Source organism: Solanum stenotomum, chromosome 3 (assembly GCF_019186545.1).
Source record: "Solanum stenotomum isolate F172 chromosome 3, ASM1918654v1, whole genome shotgun sequence".
Taxonomy (NCBI): Eukaryota; Viridiplantae; Streptophyta; class Magnoliopsida; order Solanales; family Solanaceae; genus Solanum; species Solanum stenotomum.
The window spans coordinates 52156916-52178758 of record NC_064284.1 but is presented as its reverse complement, the minus strand read 5'-3'; the positions used below and the strand labels follow the sequence as shown (position 1 = coordinate 52178758).

General features: G+C 36.4%; 1 protein-coding gene and 2 pseudogenes across 3 annotated transcripts; 1 reads left to right on the top strand and 2 right to left on the bottom strand.

The window, feature by feature from the left end:
• Positions 1 to 5290: 5290 nt before the first annotated feature.
• Positions 5291 to 6218, bottom strand: LOC125859032 (uncharacterized; annotated as a pseudogene).
• LOC125858443 (probable tRNA (guanine(26)-N(2))-dimethyltransferase 1) lies at positions 6095 to 19014 on the top strand. 3 transcript variants are annotated; one of them, XM_049538230.1, is made up of 13 exons: positions 6095 to 6378; positions 12715 to 13005; positions 13128 to 13215; positions 13745 to 13866; positions 14092 to 14231; positions 14315 to 14387; positions 14936 to 15024; positions 15128 to 15233; positions 15866 to 16078; positions 16444 to 16806; positions 16920 to 16997; positions 17536 to 17656; positions 18491 to 19014. In XM_049538230.1, the coding sequence occupies exons 1-13, from the start codon at positions 6223 to 6225 to the stop codon at positions 18526 to 18528; spliced, it is 1878 nt and encodes a 625-aa protein (XP_049394187.1). In that variant the 5' UTR covers positions 6095 to 6222; the 3' UTR covers positions 18529 to 19014. The 3 variants fall into 3 exon arrangements, with proteins under 3 accessions (XP_049394187.1, XP_049394188.1, XP_049394186.1); XM_049538231.1 differs by lacking the exon at positions 18491 to 19014 and having other exon boundaries at positions 16444 to 16638; positions 17536 to 18483; XM_049538229.1 differs by lacking the exon at positions 18491 to 19014 and having other exon boundaries at positions 17536 to 18483.
• Positions 19015 to 19442: 428 nt separating this feature from the next.
• LOC125858445 (UDP-arabinopyranose mutase 1-like) lies at positions 19443 to 21418 on the bottom strand (annotated as a pseudogene).
• Between the last annotated feature and the right edge of the window lie 425 nt (positions 21419 to 21843).

Below are 21843 nucleotides of genomic sequence, written 5' to 3'. Positions count from 1 at the left end.
ATTCACAATAAAGATGCTTCTCCAGCAAGTCAAGATTAGAGATCATTTTGAGATTTGCCAAGAGTTCTAACTGGGACAGAATTTTTGAGGAAGACCTCAAAAATCCCAACAAGTACTGTCAGAAGTTTGATAGTCAACTTCAAATGATCTCCAGCATCTCTTGAAGTTCAAAGTGGACTTCAGAACCTTCAACATTGTCATAATGGAGCAAAAATAAATTTCGAATGCGATCCAGGAGCTCCTCATACAAATCCCCAATAAGACATGAGTTACAATGAACATAAAGTATTCAAGAGAAAATGATGATTGATCACATGTGTCAAAGTGATCAGGCACTTTGTACACATTCTCTTGTGAATCCTTCCTTAAAGTTCCTTGATCAAGTTACTAGCTAAAGCAACATTTTGTCTACTAATCGTTCCTTTTTTAATACAGGGACAGATGAAAGCATCAATATGATGACATTTTCAAGACACACAAGCCATCCACCTCTCTACAGTGGACAATCATTGATCCATCCACCTCGTTACAGTTGGACAATCATCGAGAAATCCACCTCATTACAGTGGACAATCATCGAGCCATCTACCTCATTACAGTGGACAATCATCGAGTCATCCACCTCGTTACAGTGGACAATAATCAAGCCATTCACCGTATTACAATGGACAATCATCGAGCCATCCACCGTATTACAATGGACAATCATCAAGCCATCCACCGTATTACAATGGACAATCATCGAGCCATCTACCTCGTTACAGTTAGACAATCATCAAGTCATCCACCTCGTTACAATGGAAAATCACGAGTCATCCACCTCGTTACAGTGGAAAATCATCGAGCCATCCACCTCGTTACAATGGAAAATCATTAGGTCATCTATCATTTGAATTTTTCATTGCATTTTTCATTTTCCGAGAGGGTCATTGTATTTTTCATTTGCCGAAAAGGTCATTGAATTTTTCATTTGCCAAGAGGGTCATTGCATTTTTCATTTGCCAAGAAGGTCATTTCATTTTTCATTTCCCGAGAGGGTCATTGCATTTTTCATTTGCCAAGAGGGTCATTGCATTTTTCATTTCCCGAGAAGGTCATTGCATTTTTCATTTGCCAAAAGGGCCATTGCATTTAAGTCGCATTTATTCGGAGGTGAAGGATGTGCACCCTATCTATTCCACGTTCAAGTCGGGGGAAACTTGCGTTGAAAGATATTTGCATTTAAGTCGCATCTATTTGAAGGTGAAGGATGTGCACCATATCTATTCTACGTTCAAGTCGAAGGAAACTTGCGTTGAAAGATATTTGCATTTAAGTCGCATCTATTCGGAGGTGAAGGATGTGCACCTTATCTATTCCACGTTCAAGTCGGAGGACACTTGTGTTGAAAGATATTTGCATTTAAGTTGCGTCTATTTGGAGGTAAAGGATGCGCACCCTATCTATTCCACATTCAAGTCGGAGGAAACTTGCGTTGATAGATATTTGCATTTAAGTCGCATCTATTTGGAGGTGAATGATGCACACCCTATCTATTCCACGTTCAAGTCGGAGTAAACTTGCGTTGATAGATATTTCCATTTAAGTCGCATAAATTCGGAGGTGTAGGATGTGCATCCTATCTTTTCCACGTTCAAGTCGGAGGAAACTTGCGTTGAAAGATATTTGCATTTAAGTCGCATCTATTTGTAGGTGAAGGATGTACACCTTATCTATTCCACGTTCAAGTCGGAGGAAACTTGCGTTGAAAGATATTTGCATTTAAGTCGCATTTATTCGGAGGTAAATGATGTGCACCTTATCTATTCCACTTTCAAGTCAGAGAAAACTTGCATTGAAAGATATTTGCATTTAAGTCGCATCTATTCGGAGGTGAGGGATGTGCACCCTATCTATTTCACGTTCAAGTCGGAGGAGACTTACGTTGAAAGATATTTGCATTTATATCACATCTATTCGAAGGTGAAGGATGTGCACTTTATCTATTCCACATTCAAGTCGGAGGAGACTTGCGTTGAAAGATATTTGCATTTAAGTCGCATCTATTCGGAGGTGAAGGATGTGCACTCTATCTATTCCATGTTCCAGTGGGAGGAGACTTGCGTTGAAAGATATTTGCATTTAAGTCGCATCTATTCGGATGTGAATGATGTGCACCCTATCTATTCCACATTCAAGTCGGAGAAAACTTGCGTTGAAAGATATTTGCATTTAAGTCGCATATATTCGGAGGTGAAAGATGTGCACCCTATCTATTCCACGTTCAAGTCGTAGGAAACTTGCGTTGAAAGATATTTGCATTTAAGTCGCATCTATTCGGAGGTGAAGTATGTGCACCCTATCTATTCATTTGTGTGCTACCGATGGATCATTTTCATTCATCCTACCGATGAACATACATTCATATCCTATTGATGGATCATTTTCCATTCATCCTACCGATGGACATATATTTATATCCTATCGATTGATCATCTTCATTCGTCGTATCGTAAGAGATGCTATCTTTTTCTTTAATTTTGTCTCTAGTAATGAGTTTTATCTTTGTCATTTCGACAGCATCCAAGAGGATGCATTCTCAATTGAGCAACATGTGCAGACTACTTCAACAAGGAGGCAGCACAACGTAGAACCTTTTGGAAGCAAGTCCAGGATCGACTTCCACCACATTCGCCACACTTTTATATGAAGTTCATGTGTTCGGTCAAAATCGAGTTTGTCAATTTTCGTTGTCCATGATTTCTTTCATCAATCATATCCAACGAAAGGGACACTTGTAGGAATTGGAAGGTAGATATTTCGTTTGTGTCAGTTTTTTGAATCTTAAAGGAAGAAGACTGACTATCTCTTCTTTCTATTTCCCCTTTATTAGCTTTTGTTTATTTTTTTATATTAGTCCTAGTTACCGATTTCTGTGTAAAATTTTGGTCTTCCTTTGCATTTGTTTTCTCAAGAAAAAGTATTACCATGTAAAATAGCCTAACCTATTGTCGTACTGGCAATAGTTGTTATGACTTGATCCACTTTTCAGTTGTTAAGCTTTACTAAGTGTTGTTTCTGATAAAAGAGAGAAGGAAGATTATGGACTGAAGTTTCTCTTACTGCATCTAGTTTGGTTAGTCATTAGTGGGATTTGAAGTCTGCAATTACAGCTCAAGATTTTCAATGTTGATAAAATTGAACAAACTTCTTACACCTTCCTTCTCCCAATGTAGATAAATTGAAACAAATATTCTTGTTGTTTCATTTGTTAAACCTTGATAACTTAGTTATCGTTGTTAAACAAATATGAACTAATGATAGTCGCACATTAGTTCAGATTTTGCACGGAAACAGAGAGCTAAATTAAAAGGTTCCAAACCCCCATTTCACCACACACCTTCATCCCATGACATTCAGAAAATACCTATTCACGCTAAGATCATTTTCGGAAGTTCTACTCACCCAAATTTGATTCCGTAAAGTCGTATGGGTTCCTTAACGTCTTAGCTATCTATTCATATGATCAAATTCATAATTTGATCTCCCGTTTGTTACCAGATTTCCCTAGACCTCACTAACTCTGATTTCGTCCAAATTTGGACTAGGTTGGAGAATTTCAAGATACTACCAAAAAGTTTTTCGATCCAAAATTTTTTCCCGTTGGCTTTTCTATAATGACGGAAACCGGTCGTTACAGTGTAATTTCCTTAAATCATTTCTTTTCCTTTCTTTTTTTTTTTTTACTTTTTTATTTCTTTATTTATTTCAAAAATTTAATTGTCATTAAATTTATAAAAATTGTATTTTTTAAATATATAAATAGAATTTGATTGGTCATTTTTTTGAATTCTTAGATTATTTCTTCTACTAAAGATCGATAATTATATGTTATAATACAGCTAAATGTATAAGAGGTGGTGTGACATCCTTCTTAGTCCACATATTTATTAATTTGTATCAATTTTATTTTTGATATTTTCTCTTATATTTTTCTTAAACTAATTGCTTAAAAATGAAGTTAATTTATCAAATTATGATAATTATTTGCATTCATTGCTCAATTAAAAAGAGAAAAAAATTCATTTAAGAGTAATAAAGTATGCATGAAATGTTTCAGTTTTTAATTATTTGTTTTATTTTCATTAGAGTAGAGTCTAAAAAAAATTAATTTGAAATTGCAAACGTGAAAACCCTTCACTTTTGTCATAATATTCATTATCAACTTCTTTCACATGTATAAATGGTGAGTTCTATCAACCTCTTATATGACTAAATACTACCTCTTATCAGTATGATCTTTTAGGTTATTTGCTATTGAGTTTTCTATTTTCGCTAATTAATTATTATTTTGTGATTTTGTTGGATGGTCCTTTTTATGAATATTATATTATTGTGCAAGTTTTTTTTCTATTTATACAACACATTTTTTTTTTTAAAAAAAATATTGATTTATTAGCCTATCAAAATTTTGAAATGAAAACTTTATTTACAGTTGGTGATATGTACAATATTAGATTAAAAAAAGTGACCTTGAAATTAGATTAAATGAATGTCAGAAAAAAGATGTATGAAACAACAAATCAATTAATTTGATGTTGGTAAGTCATTTGTTTGATCTGAGCAAATTAATAATTAGTCCATACTAGGTCATTCATAGCATTATTATACTTTTAGTTTTTTATTTTATTTTTCAATAAAAGTTGATAACCTACAAAATTCAAGCTTTATTCATATTGTATTATAGATTTAAAAGTAATCACTTTTAGATTGTTAAATTATTCTGATTCATTAATTTTCTATTTTTCTAACATCATATATTAAAAATATTATTTTCATTCTTATTTTCGATTATCACTAGACTATTATAACTTATGAATTTAAGAATTTTGGTAAAAAAAAAAATCATATGAACTTGAAGTATTGCAAGTTATATTTCATGAATAGGTCTTTTATATTTATAAAAGGTTTATTTTAAATTATTGTTATAACGTGAAACACGAACAAATTTTTAAATAATAGGGAAAAGGGTAAAAAATACCCCTCAACTTTGGTTTATTGTTTGACTTTATCTTCGCCATTAAGATGAAGTTAATTTTACCCCTCCCGTTATTAATTTCACCAAAATTACCCCTCATTAGACGGAATCCCCAAAATTGACCCAAATTACCCAAAAAATTTTTTAAAAAACTATTCCCTATTTTTAATCCAATGACCTGACCCCTCTAGGATAACCCGGTTAACCCAATGCCCTGTTGCCCATTCCCATTTACCCATTCTAACCATAGGGGAAAAGAGATAAACCAAAGACCTCTGGATTTCTTCTATCATTGCAGAAGAAGGCTTCTACTATCTGCAACTTCCATATCTTCATCTTCATCTCCCCAATTGTACACAGATTCAATTACTAGAAGCAGTTGATCATCCAGATACCTCCGCAACAACATTGTCTCTTGACTTCCATCTATACTACCTTCCACTCCCTCACGTCGTCCCCGCTCATCGCCGCTTTCGCCGTCGAATCTCTCCTCCGATTTCCACGGCGATCAGCTGCGGCGGCGATAACACAGACGATAGCAGATTTCAGCAGCACAAATGATAGGGAAAGTAGCACAAAACAAAGGAAGAAGAAAAGGAGAGCAGAGAAAGAGACAAAAGTAGCGGCGACGATTTAGCCAAGAGGTGAGAATCATTGTGGAACGGGAAATCGGAGATGGATTTTGAATTGTTGGGCGATTTTCATGTCGAATTGGGAGCAAGTTGTGGGAAGAAGGGTTGTTGTTGTGGGAATGGGTAACATGGCATTGGGTTAATTGGGTTAATCGGGTTATCCTAGAGGGGTCGGGTCATTGGGTTAAAAATAGGGAGTATGGTTTTTTTTTTTTTTAATTCGGGTAATTTGGGTTAATTTGGGTCAATTTTGGGAATTCCATCTAATGAGGGGTAGTTTTGGTGAAATTAGTAACGGGAGAGGTAAAATTAACTTCATTTTAACGGCAAGCATAAAGTCAAACAATAAATCAAAGTTGGGGTATTTTTGACCCTTTTTCCTAAATAATATGAATGAAATTGTGGAAGTAGGGTGTTTGGTTGTTGAAGGCTAGTGGTATCCCTATCAATCATACAATGAGAAGAATTAAGTAAACTACTCTCTCTCGTCACTGCCCCTTTTGCCACAACAACTGCCTCCGGTCTAGTCACTGCCAATTTGGCACAACATTTGCCTCCGCCATCGCCATTTTAATGGAACACAGTATGTCCAGTGAAGAGGAAATTGGGGATGAAGAGAAGCAGCTGAAAAACACTTCCTTTGATCTGAAAGATTACACCGTTATTAAAGAAGGAGAAGCTGAGATTCTCATGCATGCTACAAATCAAGTCTTTTACAACAAAACTCAGGTCTTCTTTTTTGCTTTCCATTCAACATTTTAAGTAACTTCTCTGCTCGTATTGAAATGTAGGTAATTTTAGATAAAAAAAAGATTTCGTTATGTGCAAAACTGGGCCCTTTTATTGCTATTTTGGTATCTTCTGATTATCTTACTCTCATTGCCTTGAGTTAAGCTGTAAGATATTGCTCAACTTCAAAGCTTTTCTTTGAATTAAAATGCCTGGCATTGAGTACACTCTGAATTCAAACTGCCAGAATCAGCCAAACAATCACTTTATATAGAACGAGTTTTTGGCTAAAATCATCCCTCAACTATGACTCAATAAACATACTCTGGTACCGTGAAGAATATAGAAGAGAAGAAATTTGGAAAATATTGTTCTTGAGAGTCGCCACAAAAAATTGATGAAAAAATATGATAGTTGGGGCTAAATTGGTTTACTAGAAAATGGTAGTTGTGGCCTAGTGGTCAATGATGTGGTTGAGAACCCTGAGGTCTCATGTTCAAAACTCAGTGGAGACCAAAAACACTAGGTGATTATTTTCAACTGTTCTAGCCTTAGTGGACAGAGTTACATGGTACCTACTGCTAGTGGAAGGTGACAAGTATCTCGTGGAATTAGTTGAGGTGTGCGTAAACTGGCCCGGACACTACGGTCATCAAAAAAGAAAAGTAAAAAAAGAAAAGAAAAAAGCATGATATTGGACAATTGCCGGAGATGGAGGGTGTTCCTGGACGGCCAATGGAAAGAAGAAGTAACACTATAATTATGAAGGAAATAAATCTTTGGCTGGGAAGTGGTGACATAAGGCTTGATATACACCGGTTGACAAAAGTTTCTTATCTTTACCAAGATCACAGAGGCTCTGATTCCATGTGAAAAATGAGAGAAAACAAGAAAGTAGGATCAACATTGATTGAAAAGAGGAGCGGCATTGGACACTTGAAAGAAGAGTAGTACCTATCATTGACAACAAGAAAAAAGGAAGAAGAAGCCGTTCACCTGGTAGGCAGTGTAAGTTCTCTGGGTTAGTAGGTAGAAGCTATTTGAGTCTATACCAATATTATGTTGTGTAAGAAATAAAGAGAAGAAGATATGTTTTGAAGAATTGATCATTGAGATAAACGAGAAGAAGATATGTTTTGCAGTATTGATCATTGACATTACAGTATAGGGTCTGTATATAGAAGTCTTAATCCAGTACAATGAGGTTAAGCAATTATTCTCCTACTATTAAGTAGAGGATATGCTAACATACTGTTTCTACAATACTCTGCTAGTCAAATATAATGATTGACATGTTCCACAGTTACCAAAAATAAAATAAAATGCAATGATTCACACATAACTTCACTTTAACATAGATAATCCAAGACCGACATAATTGTGATTTGTTATATTCTTGGCACAAAATTAAATGCAATAAGAATCATCTTGTGGTAACATATTATGAAGCATAAAATATAGCATACTGTAGCATCTGGGTGTGAGGAACATCTTATAGATCTCTATACTGTAACATATTCTGGGTCTTTATACTTAGTTCTTCTTGGGTATGTATACATTAACTTATTTTGGATCTTTATACTTTAACTGTTTCTTTAGTCTCTAGGTGTAGTATTCAAATATACTATAGCCACACTGGGGGCTTTGTGCAATGCACAATATCAAACATATTGTGGCGTTTCTGGGGCCACGTGACTTCACACGATATTATGTTTACTATGGCCACTCTGGGGCCTCATGACTTTGCACGACATTAAATATGTTGTGGAACTATGGGGGCCTCGTGACTTTACACGACATCAAATATACTGTGGCCACTCTGGAGCCTCGTGACTTGACACGATATCAAATACACTATAGTCACTCTAGGGGTCTGTCTTTGCTACCATTTATAGGCAAATATCATATGCATACAAAGTTGAAATTCAGATGGCACTCATGGCACATACTTATTTGTATCTTATCAGATTCTTAAGTTGTTTCAGTCATAATCTTCTTTGTGCATAGCATCATGGCATGAAAGTATAAACCACATAAGACATTTAAGAGAGGCATCATTATTTCATCAATTAGCTAATCAATGGGGGCCTAGAAGACAATCTAATGCATAACCACACTTAGGCTTCACCTTTCACATTATGGAAGGCGCTCTTAAAATTAGGCATGCTTGTCAATCAATAAAATTACATTCTTTTGTTATGTTTATCATACTTTGTAAGTGATTCACTTGACATTCATGACAGAAACATCTCAAGTAGAAGAACCGTGGACTTCTCATTCAGAGGGACTATGGACATCTCATTTAGAGGAACCATGGACATCTCAAATAGAGGAATTATGGACATCTACGTAGAGAGACATAAACATCTCATGTAGAGGAATACTAACATCTCATTTACAAGAATATACATCTGACTTATATGAATACTGACATCTCATTTACAAGAATTATACATCTCCTGTAGAGGAATACTGGCATCGCATTTAGAGGAATATATACATCCACGTAAAGGAAAATTGATATCCCATTCAAAAGAATTATACATTTCATGTGTAGAGGAATACTAACATGTCATTTAGAGAAATATATACATCACATGTAGAGGAGTACTAACATCTCGTTCAGAGTCATTATACATCTCATGCAGAGTAATACTGACATCTCATTTAGAGGAATATCTACATCTCACATAGTTGAACACTATTATCTCAATTAGAGGAACTTATACATCTCATAGCAGAGGAACATGAACATCTCAAATAGAGGAACTTAGACATCTCGTAATAGAGGAACGTGAACGTCTCAAATGGAGGAACTAAAGCTCATAATAGAGGAACGTGAACCTCTCAAGTAGAAGGACTAAGACATCTCATAATAGAGGAACATTAACCTCTTAAGTAGAGGAACTTAAACATCTCATAATAGAGGAGAATGAATGTCTCAAATAGAGAAATTATAGACCATATAGAGTGATCATAAAAGCTTGACTCAATAGGAGCGACAATACCGGAATGGTGTGTGTAAGCATGAAGCATATAGCATGGTCACTCATGTTGTTCATCATTTAGGACCTCACAAACTCATATAAGAGAAACATTTAATTGAGAGGTCATGCCATAACAGTGGAAAAAGGATTTAGCATTACATAGCTCGATTCCAATCCATCGCGTATTAAGACGATCAAAACACTTCTCGCGGCTTTAATCTATAACAATAATGATAAGGAACTTATGTTAACAACTAAACATATGCTTAAGCCATTTAGGCATTTTGATGAACACTTGACGAGTGTAAAGCTCCAAAGTCCCTTCACAATAGTGTTTTACCACTCTTCCTCTTTCCTAGTGTTAGAGTGGGTAAAAGTCCCACATTGGTTGAGGAGTGGATTGATGGTCTCTTTATATGGACTTGGGCAATCCTCCCCTCATGAGCTAGTTTTTGGGGTTGAGTTACGCCTAGGTGCCATATCTTTACAGATTCATCCCTGTTTGGGCTCCCGGTCCACGCTCCAGTTGGGCCTGGGTGTGAAAGGGGGTGTTAAAGTGGGTAAAATTCTCTGGTGGTCTCCTTATATGGACTTTGTTTTTTTTTTTGAGATAAAGGTAGTTGTGTATTCACAAAAGGCTCATCATCAAATAAAATGATGAGCATAGGTCACTTACAATCTCATCAGAGCATATCAAACTACCCTATGGGATATTACAAATTACCTATAAAGTCAGCAAAAAGTTCTATATCCCCCATCATATCTTGTTTACACCAAAAGTACAAAAGACTAAGACAATTCATTCTAATTTTCTGGATGTTGTTTCTCATATCCACAAAGCATCTTCCGTTCCTTTCTTTCCATAGGGACCACCAGATGCAGGCTGGGATTAACTCCCTCCAATCTTCATTTGACTCCCTTCTTCCTATCTCCTTCCAGCTGTAGAGCAAGTCCTTAGTGGACTTTGGAATTGCCCAGCATACACCAAGAAGACCAAGAAACATGTTCCACAAGCTTGTAGCTACTTTGCAATGAAGGAATAAGTGACTATTAACTTCTGCATCTTGATCACACATAAAGCATCTTGAGCATAATTGTTTGCCTTTCTTTTGAAGCACTTTATGTGTTAAGCAGGCCCTTTTGCACACTAACCAAGCAAAACATGAGATCTTCAATGGCATTTTTATCTTCCATATTAACTTCCATGGCCAGTTTCAGATCTGTGTTTTGCCAATATTGTATCTGTTGTAACATGACTTTACTGTAAACACACCTTTGCTTTGCCATCTCCAAATAGGCTTATCAGGTTCAGTGGAGGTGCCTGGGAAAGCGTTGAGGATCTGAAACAGATTAATGACCCTCTCGATTTCCCAATCATTGAAAGCTCTCCTGAATATGAGATTCCAACCCTGAGGGTTCCATAGCTGTGAGATTGTGGCCTTGTTTTGAGTGGCTTGGGCAATCCTCCCCTCATGAGCTAGCTTTTTGAGTTAGGCCAGGTGCCATATCTTTACACCTAGCTCACAACAACACAACAAAACTTTATGAGGCCAACCAAGTACCTCCCGCACCTTACAGCACATAAAACAACCCCTAACCATCTCAAACAAATAGCAAAACTTGGGCTTACGGCTTCTGATCACCGTCCCGCAAATCCTTACTGTAAAACATACTTTAAAACGCCAATACAGTCCATATACTAGAGTATGAGAAGAACAATACCTTGGTTGATGAAGATAACAACTTCTTTACTTGAATTCTCCCAGGAGAGAGCTTGTTCATAGAGTCCAAGAATGGATTGTGTGAATTTCCTGGCTAGAATGGGAGATTGAGCTAACTTCCAAGTTCAATTACTTTCCTTCGGCTTTGGAGAGTGGAAGGAGGAGAGAATTTGGGAGAAACATCCGCTAAGATCTTCCAAGAACACCCCAAATGAATTCCCAATGTTATAGCTTATAAAACAAACTCTGACTAACTTAAATCTTCAATGCACCACATGCATTTGTCAGTGCATTGCATGCTCCATCGCATGCATTTGGGTGCTGCATAGGTCTATAGTCAAATGCGCATAACCTTTTGTACTGAGGTCAGATTGACGAGCAGTTTGTTTCATTGAAACTAGTCTCAAGAAACTTTAATTTGATAGATAAGTCAACACTTGACTCTTTATATCTTGGGAGATATACTTATTTGAAGTTGGACCTTGTGTGAACTCATTCAGAACAGTTGTTCGTAGTGTGACTTTCAACTCGAGTTAGTGCTAGATCTCTCTTTAGACCTTAAATCACTTCCAACAAGCTTAGTAAACGTATTATCATGACTATATGATGTGGTGCTAGTCCGTAGCCTCTCTTGGCAGATGAAAACATTATTTCTTTTTGTCAATCTCTTTTTGTCAATGTCGCACTTTGGAATCTTGAACCATTTTGAGCCTTATGTCTTGGTCCAACACAATAGTACACTGTATTTCTTGGTCTTTTGGCTTAGATACTACCTTATTCGCCAGAGTTCGATTAGATTTATCAACGCCGAATTAGTCACACCTTAGCTTAGAGTTATGAGGTGTTACAAATAAACTCGGAGGGAGAGGGATGAGGACAAAGTTTGAAAGCACTCTCATATGAGCAACTTTTTGTACATTGGGAAGTCTCAACCCTCAAGTGAGGGATATAATGTATGGAACATCTATGACATTGAATCACTGATCTTCTGGTGTAACATGTGTGAGAGAGTAAGAAATTGGGAGAAATAGACATGGAGAAGGCAAATCTTACAATCATTTTGTTAGGACACAAACTGGTAAGAAATAGACATGGAGATGGCAAATCTTACAATCATTTTGTTAGGACACAAACTGGTAAGTGTTGTTTTTGTGGTCAGAAGCAAGAACACCTTGGTTGAGTTTTTATAGTGTTTTTTGGATTCTTTCTAATGATGGTGGTATGGCACTTTTGTGGGCACCTTCACTAATCCACCAGTCAGCTTGCCAATATACAAGCTCAGATGTAGGGAAAACCTGTCTTGTTATGGTTGGAGCAGATGGACTCACGTTGAGTGTGCACCAGGTATTTGAACCTGAGATATCAGGTGGTTACTTCTCCTATACCTATGTCACTCAACCATCTCCTTGGGCATTAAATGATTTTTTTGCGTAAGTTGCGGTATTTATATAGTAATAAAAAACTATGTGTGTAATTGCTTTTCTGTTTTTGTATTTTCTTGATTTGCTATTGCATTTTAAGGAAGATTTGTGCTATAACCTTCAAGGGTTGTTGTAGCCACCACAATGGAGCTCATCTTTTTCACTTTGGGTTACCATGATCTGACAGTTAAAATTTATCAACACCAGGTGAACAACAGAGATATGTCTATTGCTGTTTTGAGGACCTTTATATCACAACGCAAGCTAGAGCACAAAGCAATGTTGGCCAGACAAGCTAAGGCTGGCCCTAAGGTACCAGATGAATCAGTTTCTGAAATGGAACCTCCAGCTGATTCTTCCCAGCATAATGGAATGTCCAGTGATGGGTGTAAACTCTTGGAAGAGATGTCCCAAGATGAACAATGTAGTATTTCAGATGTGCAAACAAGAAACCTAAGGCGGAAAGACCTAGAACTAAAGCCAGCACGAGTTCTTGAGGTTTCTTTGTCATTTCATGTTGATTGTTAGTCTTTCTGATTATTGAATATGTCTTCTGGAAGACTTACACTGTAGAAGTTTGCACTGATTGATCAACATTTGTCTTTCAATTTATTTAACAGGCTCTTTCAGCTTCTGGATTGAGGGCTTTAAGATATGCACGTGAAGTAGAAGGAATTGGTCAAGTTGTGGCCCTTGACAATGACAAAGGTGATTCCAACTCCGTTTATGTGGTGCAATTAGAATTAGAAAATCTCATTGTGCCCTGCCCACATTCCTTAACCAAAGGAGAGAAAATAAGAGGAAAAGCGAGAAGCAATTGTAGCATGGGATTGAAGAGATTGTGATACAGAAATCTAAAAATGTTTCAATGAATAGTTTCACAATGTCTAGCTTAATTGTGAGCGTTTGATTGGAATACATGTGTATTATGTTTCCAGAAACATGCTTAAATTTCCTCATTTAGTTCTAAATCATAGAAAAGCTAATCTTGGTGGATACAACAAAGTGGATCCTGTAAAGTTTTAATATTTATGAGAAGATCACTATTTGTGAATTTAGAAGTATTGAAAGCATCTTATGTAGTCGTTAAATGATAGATCCTTTTAGACTTGTCCGCAAGATGATATGTTTATCAAACTAAAATCTCAAGAGTTAAAATTTTGAACAGACATAAAGGTTGTTCTATCACCATTTGACTTTGTCATGTTTGTCATTAGAATATTTCTTCTCTGTGCAGTCTCTGTTGAATCTTGCAGGAGAAACATAAGATTCAATGGTTCTGTGGCATGCTCAAAGCTGGAATCCCACCTTGCTGATGCTCGAGTTTATATGCTTACCCATCCCAAAGAATTTGATGTGGTAGGATTATACCCTTAACTATTATATTTTAACATTCTTCAATAGAAATGACCTTTTGCAGAGGTGCATCTAGTAATGGCCTATAACAAGTAAAACCTTTGTTGGGTACTGATAAACATGGAAAATTAATGCAGTATAGTTAGTTTCAAGTTTCTTAGTTAGCTTGTCTAATTTATCTTCAGAAATGAACTACCATTCTTATATTTCTGCTTACTGTTGTTGCAGGTTGATCTTGATCCTTATGGATCGCCATCTGTGTTCTTGGATTCTGCTGTTCAATCAGTTGTAGATGGGGGGATATTGATGTGTACTGCTACTGATTTGGCAGTGTTATGCGGGGGAAATGGAGAAGTATGCTATTCCAAGTAAATTCATATTCTCTTGCTTCTGGAATTATCTAATTTTATTCATCATGGAACGTGTCTTACTTGATGTCATGCGCAACTAGATATGGCTCGTATCCATTGAGAGGGAAATATTGCCATGAAATGGCTTTGCGGATCCTTCTTGCCTGCATTGAGGTACGTGCTTTGTGGAAATTTTGTGTCTGTTATGAAGTTGGATGTCATGATATCTGGTGTCTCTCTGTGATTTCTATCATTATGTATAGTGTTCAAGATAACGTACTGTAGGATGTTGAAGTTACTCTAACAGAGAGAGAGGGAAGACCTGACACTTGAAAATTTCATGTACTAAATTAGGAGTACTCTCATTTTTAATTCCCTATATTCTACGGAACAGGGAAAAAAATATCCCTGGACTATCCGAAAAGGTTTAAATATACCATTCATTTATTTGGCTAAAAAATACTCCTTTAATTTTTATATCCATTGTTATTTCTGTTTTTTATTTCAGAACCATGCAAATCAGTACAAACCTTTTCGAATAGAGGGGCATTTTTAGCCAAATAGATGTATGAGGGATATATCTAAACCTTTTCCGATAGTCCAGAGGTATTTTTGGCCCTTTTCCGTATATTCTAAAACTGAACAGCAATTTTTGGCCTTCATAATTGTCAATTCATCACATTTAATTTTTATATTCATTGTTGTTTCTATTTTTATTCCAGAGCCATGCAAATCGGTACAAAAGATATATTGTTCCAGTATTATCTGTTCATATGGACTTCTATGTCCGCGTTTTTGTTCGTATCTATAGGTGAGTGTTTCTCCTTTAGACTTAAACTGTTAGCCCAGTCTTGCTTAGGTTATTGTTGTACTCTTCTGATAGTCAAGTTAAAGATTTCAATAATTGTCTATAGTTCAGCAAGTGCTATGAGGAATGCTCCTCTGAAGCTCTCATATGTGTATCAGTGTAACGGGTGCGATTCTTTCCATCTTCAGCCAGTCGGGAGGACTATCTCAAAGGTTTGTGTCCTATCCAAATCTCTGTTGTATCTTCATTGTACAACTGGCTCTGCTGGACTGAGCTGCTCATTCTCTCCGAATGGCCTAGATATGTAGGTAATTTAGTGTAAAGAAGTTCCAAAAGATGTTCATAATATTCTTCATTCTTAACTTCTCTGTTCCAATTTATGTGAAGGTGTTTGCTAAGAATGAAAAAAAGACTATTGATACTTGTGGTCTAAAATAAATCAAAGAGATTTGTGTGACTATAGATCATCTCATTTAGATTAAAATGGGAAATTCAAAGTTAATGACAATGATATTGGAAAATGGAAAAACCTATGTAGGCAGTATAATCTGCAACTTCTCTAGTTGGAAATGTTCTAATTCTGCTATCTTCTTGGTTTCTTGGTCTATTGTGGACGATAAGAAATGATTGGTTGTCAGAATGATAGTTCATCTATTTATTGCAAGAAAGATGTAGGAAACCTTTAGACTGTTGTATGTGTGCAGTGTAGAAGGCATCTCCTTTTTCCTTTAGATCATGGGTTCCATTGGTAGAATTTGGTAACAATTAATCCTCACTAAACATTGTTTCAACGCGCATTTAAGTGGATAGCCACATCTTTATTGAATCTTTTCTGCTTTTTTAGAGTAACACCCTCAGATACCACCCTGGATTTGGCCCTGCTATTTCTCAAGATTGCAGTGATTGTGGTAAAAAATTCAATATGGGTGGACCCATATGGTCTGCACCCATCCATGATCAAGAATGGGTAGCTGCCATACTTGCTGATGTGAAATCTATGAAGGAACAGTATCCAGCGTATGATCGAATCTGTGCTATGTTGACAGCAGTTTCAGAGGTGTGGTTAATAGTTGATTTTCTCATTTCATTTCTGTTCATAACATTTCTATTTCTGTTTTCATAAGCTGTTTAACTTAAAGCTGATGAAAGAGCTTCTTGTAAACCTTTGGTAAATTGTTTTTAGTTCACTGTGTTTAACATCTTGATAATCAATCATGAAACCCCCCCCCACTCCCTTTTTTTCCCCCATTTTTGAAACCATTAGGCCGTCAATCTTTTGCTGTCATGCTCATTGCACAAAACTTTAAGGAAAGCTGGGGTGGGGAACTTCTGATCTGCTGGACTTCTTATTGGATGCGTAACTGATGAAGTGTACTTATCTTTATCAAAAAAAAAAAACTGATGAAGTGTACTTATTTGCAGGAATTACCTGATATTCCTCTATTTCTTAGTTTGCACAATATCTCTGCAACACTGAAATGCACTTCTCCCTCAGCAGTTATGTTTCGCTCTGCTGTAATCAATGCAGGATATCGTACATCAGGGACTCATGTGAATCCTTTGGGATTGAAAACAGATGCTCCTATGCATACCATTTGGGATATCATGCGTTGCTGGGTAACTGTTCCTTGTTCTGTCAGCTCTTGTTTTGTTGGCCTTGAAAATGAAAGAAGAAAAGAAAGGAAAAACCCTAAAGAAAAAGTAGCCATGAAGAATAAAGGAAAAGTAACTCGTAACATTTCATTGCAACTTGAAGTTTCTGTACAAAAAATTGACTTCTGTCAGGTTGTTTCTGTTGTATAGCCTAATCTCATAATTATGAATAATCATTTGCTTGTTTTCATGTGTATAGTTTTTGTTTGTGTGAATGAAACGAAGTACTAAAATTCTTTGTGCAGGTCAAAAATCATCCTGTGAAAGCTCAACCATCTCACCATCCTGGAACTGTGATTCTTTCCAAGGAACCTGTTCTGCAGGTGAGCTTTGACCTTACTATTCTAAAGCTAGCTAGGAGTATAGATAATGTCTAGCTTTGTATATTCTTAAGCTCCAACATTTGCAGCAATGTTTGGTTAATGGATTGAGACATTCCAATTTCTTGACTCTTGCTCAAATCTCCTGAGACTTTTGCTTCCCCAGAATTCAATGTCAGGCCATCATCTGAGTGCAGCATTAAGAGAATTGCTACCTCAATTTTCCATACTTGTTACGAAGTTACCATGATTCAAATTTTGATTTTCTTTGATGACAATCTCGCCATCATTTACTCCTTAAGTGTGGCCAAAAGGAGGATTTTCAGGTGAATAACAACCTGTGCCTGTGCTGTGAGAAACTTAGCAACCTCCATGGATATACGTACACCAATTTACATGTCAACTTGTGTTGTAGCTCACTTGTTCTTTAATTCAAGAACATTATATTTTGATTCTTGGGGACGACACAGCTGACTTCTATTGTAATATGCTTACCAGTCTCGTTTCTGGAAGTTGCATCTCAGCATCATTTTCATTTCAGGCTAATTTTGCTTGGGATGTTGAATCCCCTAGCAAGGGAAAGGACAAGAAGGTTGCTCATTTCCTTCCTAATCCCGAAAGGCATTGGGGCCCAAAACTCAGGGCAGGTCGCCAGATTACTGGTAAGCACATGTCCCTTTTGGGTACCAAAGAAGTAAATATATTTAGCAACCCTGAGGATAGTGATAACTCTGCAGCAGTGTTTTAGACGGCGAAATGCAACAAGGGTCTGCCTTGCCACAAAGCGCTCACCTTTTTGAAGTGCGGCGCCAATTAATACCCAAAAATTAATGTATTTAATTGCATATATAAATAATCAAAATCTCAATAGCAATAACATACTAGCAAATATTTCAATTCAAAAACTGAAAATAGATGGTACATACTAAAAGTTTAGAACTTGAATGAGAAGAAAAACAGAACAAAAGTCAAAACAGTGAGGAAAAAAACAGAGGTAGAAGTACTCTAAAGTCTGAAGAAGAAGAAGGAAAAAGAAGTATGAAGAAGAAAAGAAGAAATATGTATTGGTTAGTCTCTAGAGTCGCCGAAAAGTCTGTCTGGTTGCCGGAGAAGTCTAGTTGAGTTGACTGGTTGGAGTCGCAGTCTAAGAGTGCAACTGTGCAAATTTGCAAAGAGAACCCTAAAATTACCTTTTAACTTTTATAACCCTGAATTGGTCGCCTTTTTGTTAAGAAAATACAAAAGGTGAAGCCTTTCTGGCCATTGTCACCATGGTGTCGCCTTTTCACATAGCAAATAGGCAATGAAGGGTCGCCTCGCCTCTCGCCATTGGTGACGAGGCGATCACCTTTCACAACACTGGCCTGTAGGCAAGCGTAAGAAGACTGAAGATGCTGATTCATAAATTATGTTTTGGCCTTATGTCTTATCAAAACTACCCTGGAGCCAATTTTTATCTTCTCATAATCTGTTTCTTCTTCTGCATTTCCTTGCAGAGAGGATTCTGAAAATGCTTGTAGGAATTGGGAGGTAGATATTTTATTTGTGTCAGTTTTTTGAATCTTAAAGGAGGTAGACTGACTATCTCTTCTTTCTATTCCCCTTTATTAGCTTTTGTTTATTTTTTTATATTAGTCCTAGTTACCAATTTCTGTGTAAAATTTTGTTCTTCCTCTCCATTCATTTTCTCAAGAAAAAGTACTACCATGTAAAATAGCCTAACCTAGTGTCGTACTGGCAATAGTTGTTATGACTTGATCCATTTTTCAGTTGTTAAGCTTCACTAAGTGTTGTTTCTGACAAAAGAGAGAAGGAAGATTACGGACTGAAGTTTCTCTTACTGCATCTAGTTTGGTTAGTCATTAGTGGGATTTGAAGTCTGCAATTACAGCTCAAGATTTTCAATGTTGATAAAATTGAAATAAACTTCTTACACCTTCCTTCTCCCAATGTAGATAAATTGAAACAAATATTCTTGTTGTTTCATTTGTTAAACCTTGATAACTTAGTTATCGTTGTACTGTTCTCTGTGTTTTCTCTATGTAATTTCTGCTACAAGTAGTTCTACAGGGTATAGATTTAGTTAATTTCTTCTGGCATTTTGATCGCTAATATCAACATTCTGCTAGCAAAACGAAAGAGGATTTTGAGTAGGTAGAGGTGGGTGGGTAATGAAGACTGGAAATAGAGTAGATAATAATGAAGTGAAGTGTGTAAGAGATCTTGTTATAAAAGGGCAGTACATTTCACTAAGAGATCTTACCGTGTATTTACGCAAGAGGTTGTTTTCATGATCTGCTAGTCACCCAACGACAATTGAATAATAGGGAGGATGAAGCAGCAAATTCCTTGTTGTAACATTCAACTTTTATAACAAAGCAAAAGCATATGCCTCATTCTCATTACAAGTTTAAGACAGCTAGAAAGCAATATGCCAATAGTAGTCTAGTAGAAAACAATATATATAGGAGTATCATCCCCTTACTGATTTTTGATATTTAAAGAACAGAAATTGCAGAATTAGTAGTGTGATTTTCATTTGGAAGAATGTTTAGTAGGAGGGTTGAGTTCATCCCAAGCTTCAATCCAAGTGACCATTGCCTCTGAGAGCTTCAGAAAATAGGGGTCTATTGTGCCAAGTTTTTCTTTGACAAGCCTAGAAAGTTCAATATAGCATTTTTGCACAGAAGTAAACTCCTTTGAAAGAGTTAATGTCTGGAAAAATGGAATGATCTCTTCTTGCCAGAAAATTCCTTTGTATTCCTTCTTCAAGTTAACAAATGGATTGCTGGCTTTGCTGTGATAGATGTAGGGTAATCCAGTCTTGATTCCTAATCCCAAATGATCACATATTACCTGTAATATAAATTCTTTAATTAGCAATCAATCATTCAACTCCAGCTTCCAACTATAAAAAATACAATTACAACTACAAACCTTGCAGCACCAACCAGCCCACATATCATCATAACGTCCAATAGGCTGTCCATCTCCCATGAGTCCAAAGTACGTAGCTGGTCCAATAAGATCACGATCGAATGCAAGATTCATTCCACACATTGGGAAAAGGGTACCCTTTGGGATTGTCAATACCGTATCAACATACCTGTTCAATTTCTGAGTTCTATACACTTCCTTTTTCAATTCGTTTTAAAAAAGAATGTTTCTTTCTGGACAAACAAAATTCGCAACAAACCTAGTGTTCCTCTCAAGAGGTTTAACAAGCTGAGTAGGTGCATCATAATCAGGGATATTGAGCCATAGGCCATGGGAAGCTGCTGTTGGCACACCTTCACGAAGGCTGAAAGGGTATCCACGCACAAAATCAGCTCCATCTCTGATTGGTTCATACAATGTGTTGAAGAAAAAGGGAGTTGATGGGCACAAAAGGTTCTTTATGTGTTGTTCCAATGCGTTTATATCTTTTCCACTCGGATCCTTTGCAACCTATATTCATAAATCAAGTTATTGTTATAATACTCATTGAACAAGTATTTGATCCTCCTATGTACTCTGAACCCCGCACCCAAGGATGTCGTGTAGTAGCCGGTCCGGTCAATGAAGTGGTTTGACATATCAAGTTCAAATTCCAGCAGAGACAAAAATACTAGTTGATTCATCTCATCTGTCCTAGTCATGGTAGACAGAGTTACCTGGTATCTGTTGCTGGTGGGAGGTGGCATGTATCCCGTGGAATTAGTCGAGGTGCCTGAAAGTTGGTCCAAACACCATAGTCATAAGAAGGGCTAAAGTAGACATCTATGCCCTTCAACTTTGGGTGTGTGCAAGTATACGCTTAAACTTGTATGAAATTGAATAAGTAGACACACACGTCCTAAGTGACATTATACACATGGGCGCCACATAGGACACAATTGCCATGTAAGGGTCTATTTGTTCAATTTTATACAAGTATAAGTGTCTATTTGGCACATCCAAAGTTAAATGACAGAGATGCCAATTGAAGCCAAGTTAAAAAAACATGTTTATGTATTATGCATGTATGCTAAAAAAGATAGATACAATAGAAAAGAAGGGATGGGGTACTCACCAAGCAATCATCATCAATAGTGTAAAAATACTTCTTCTTGGAAATCATGTAACCAAAGCAACGACAAGCAGAGTCCTTGAAAGAAATGCAAGATGCCTTAGGACCCAAAATCTTGTTTATGTCATTACGATTATAGAGCTCATTCTCAAAGCCTCAGGGACCATGATGGTCTTTGAGGGATCACCATCTTGTACAATAATAAGATGATATGGTTGAAAAAAGGGCCTCCACATTTCTAAAAAATCTAAATTTCTAATTGTGGGTATCACAATGTCTAGTTCATCTTTCAAGGGAGGTGAAGTTGAGGCCATGGAATTGAATTTTGTGAAAATTAAGAGTGTTTTAGTTTAGTAAAGGAAAGAGAAATTTCATATAAATGGGGTGAGAGAGACTAAAGAGAAAGAGTTTTTATATACAAGAAAAAAAAGACTTGTGTGGAGTGGAAAGTGTCAAAGGTGGGGTAGGGGACTTATTCAAACAAGTCGTTTCCCTAATATGCGGTGTTAGGGACATACCATGAAATTGGAACAATATAAAGAAAATAAATGTGATTACTATACATGGATAATATGTACAAATCAAGAAATGGTTGTTTATTGACAAAATAATAATAATTACAACAAAGTATGGTTATGCAAATAGACTAAGGTCTATTTGAGATTTTATTTCTTACTCCAAAGTGATGTCAACTAGTATGGCTTTTTTTTTTTTTTTTAACTAACCGGACATAAAGCCCATTTAATAAAGAGAAATTTTAAGGAAAAATTACTAGAATACAGACACTTAGTTAACATATTC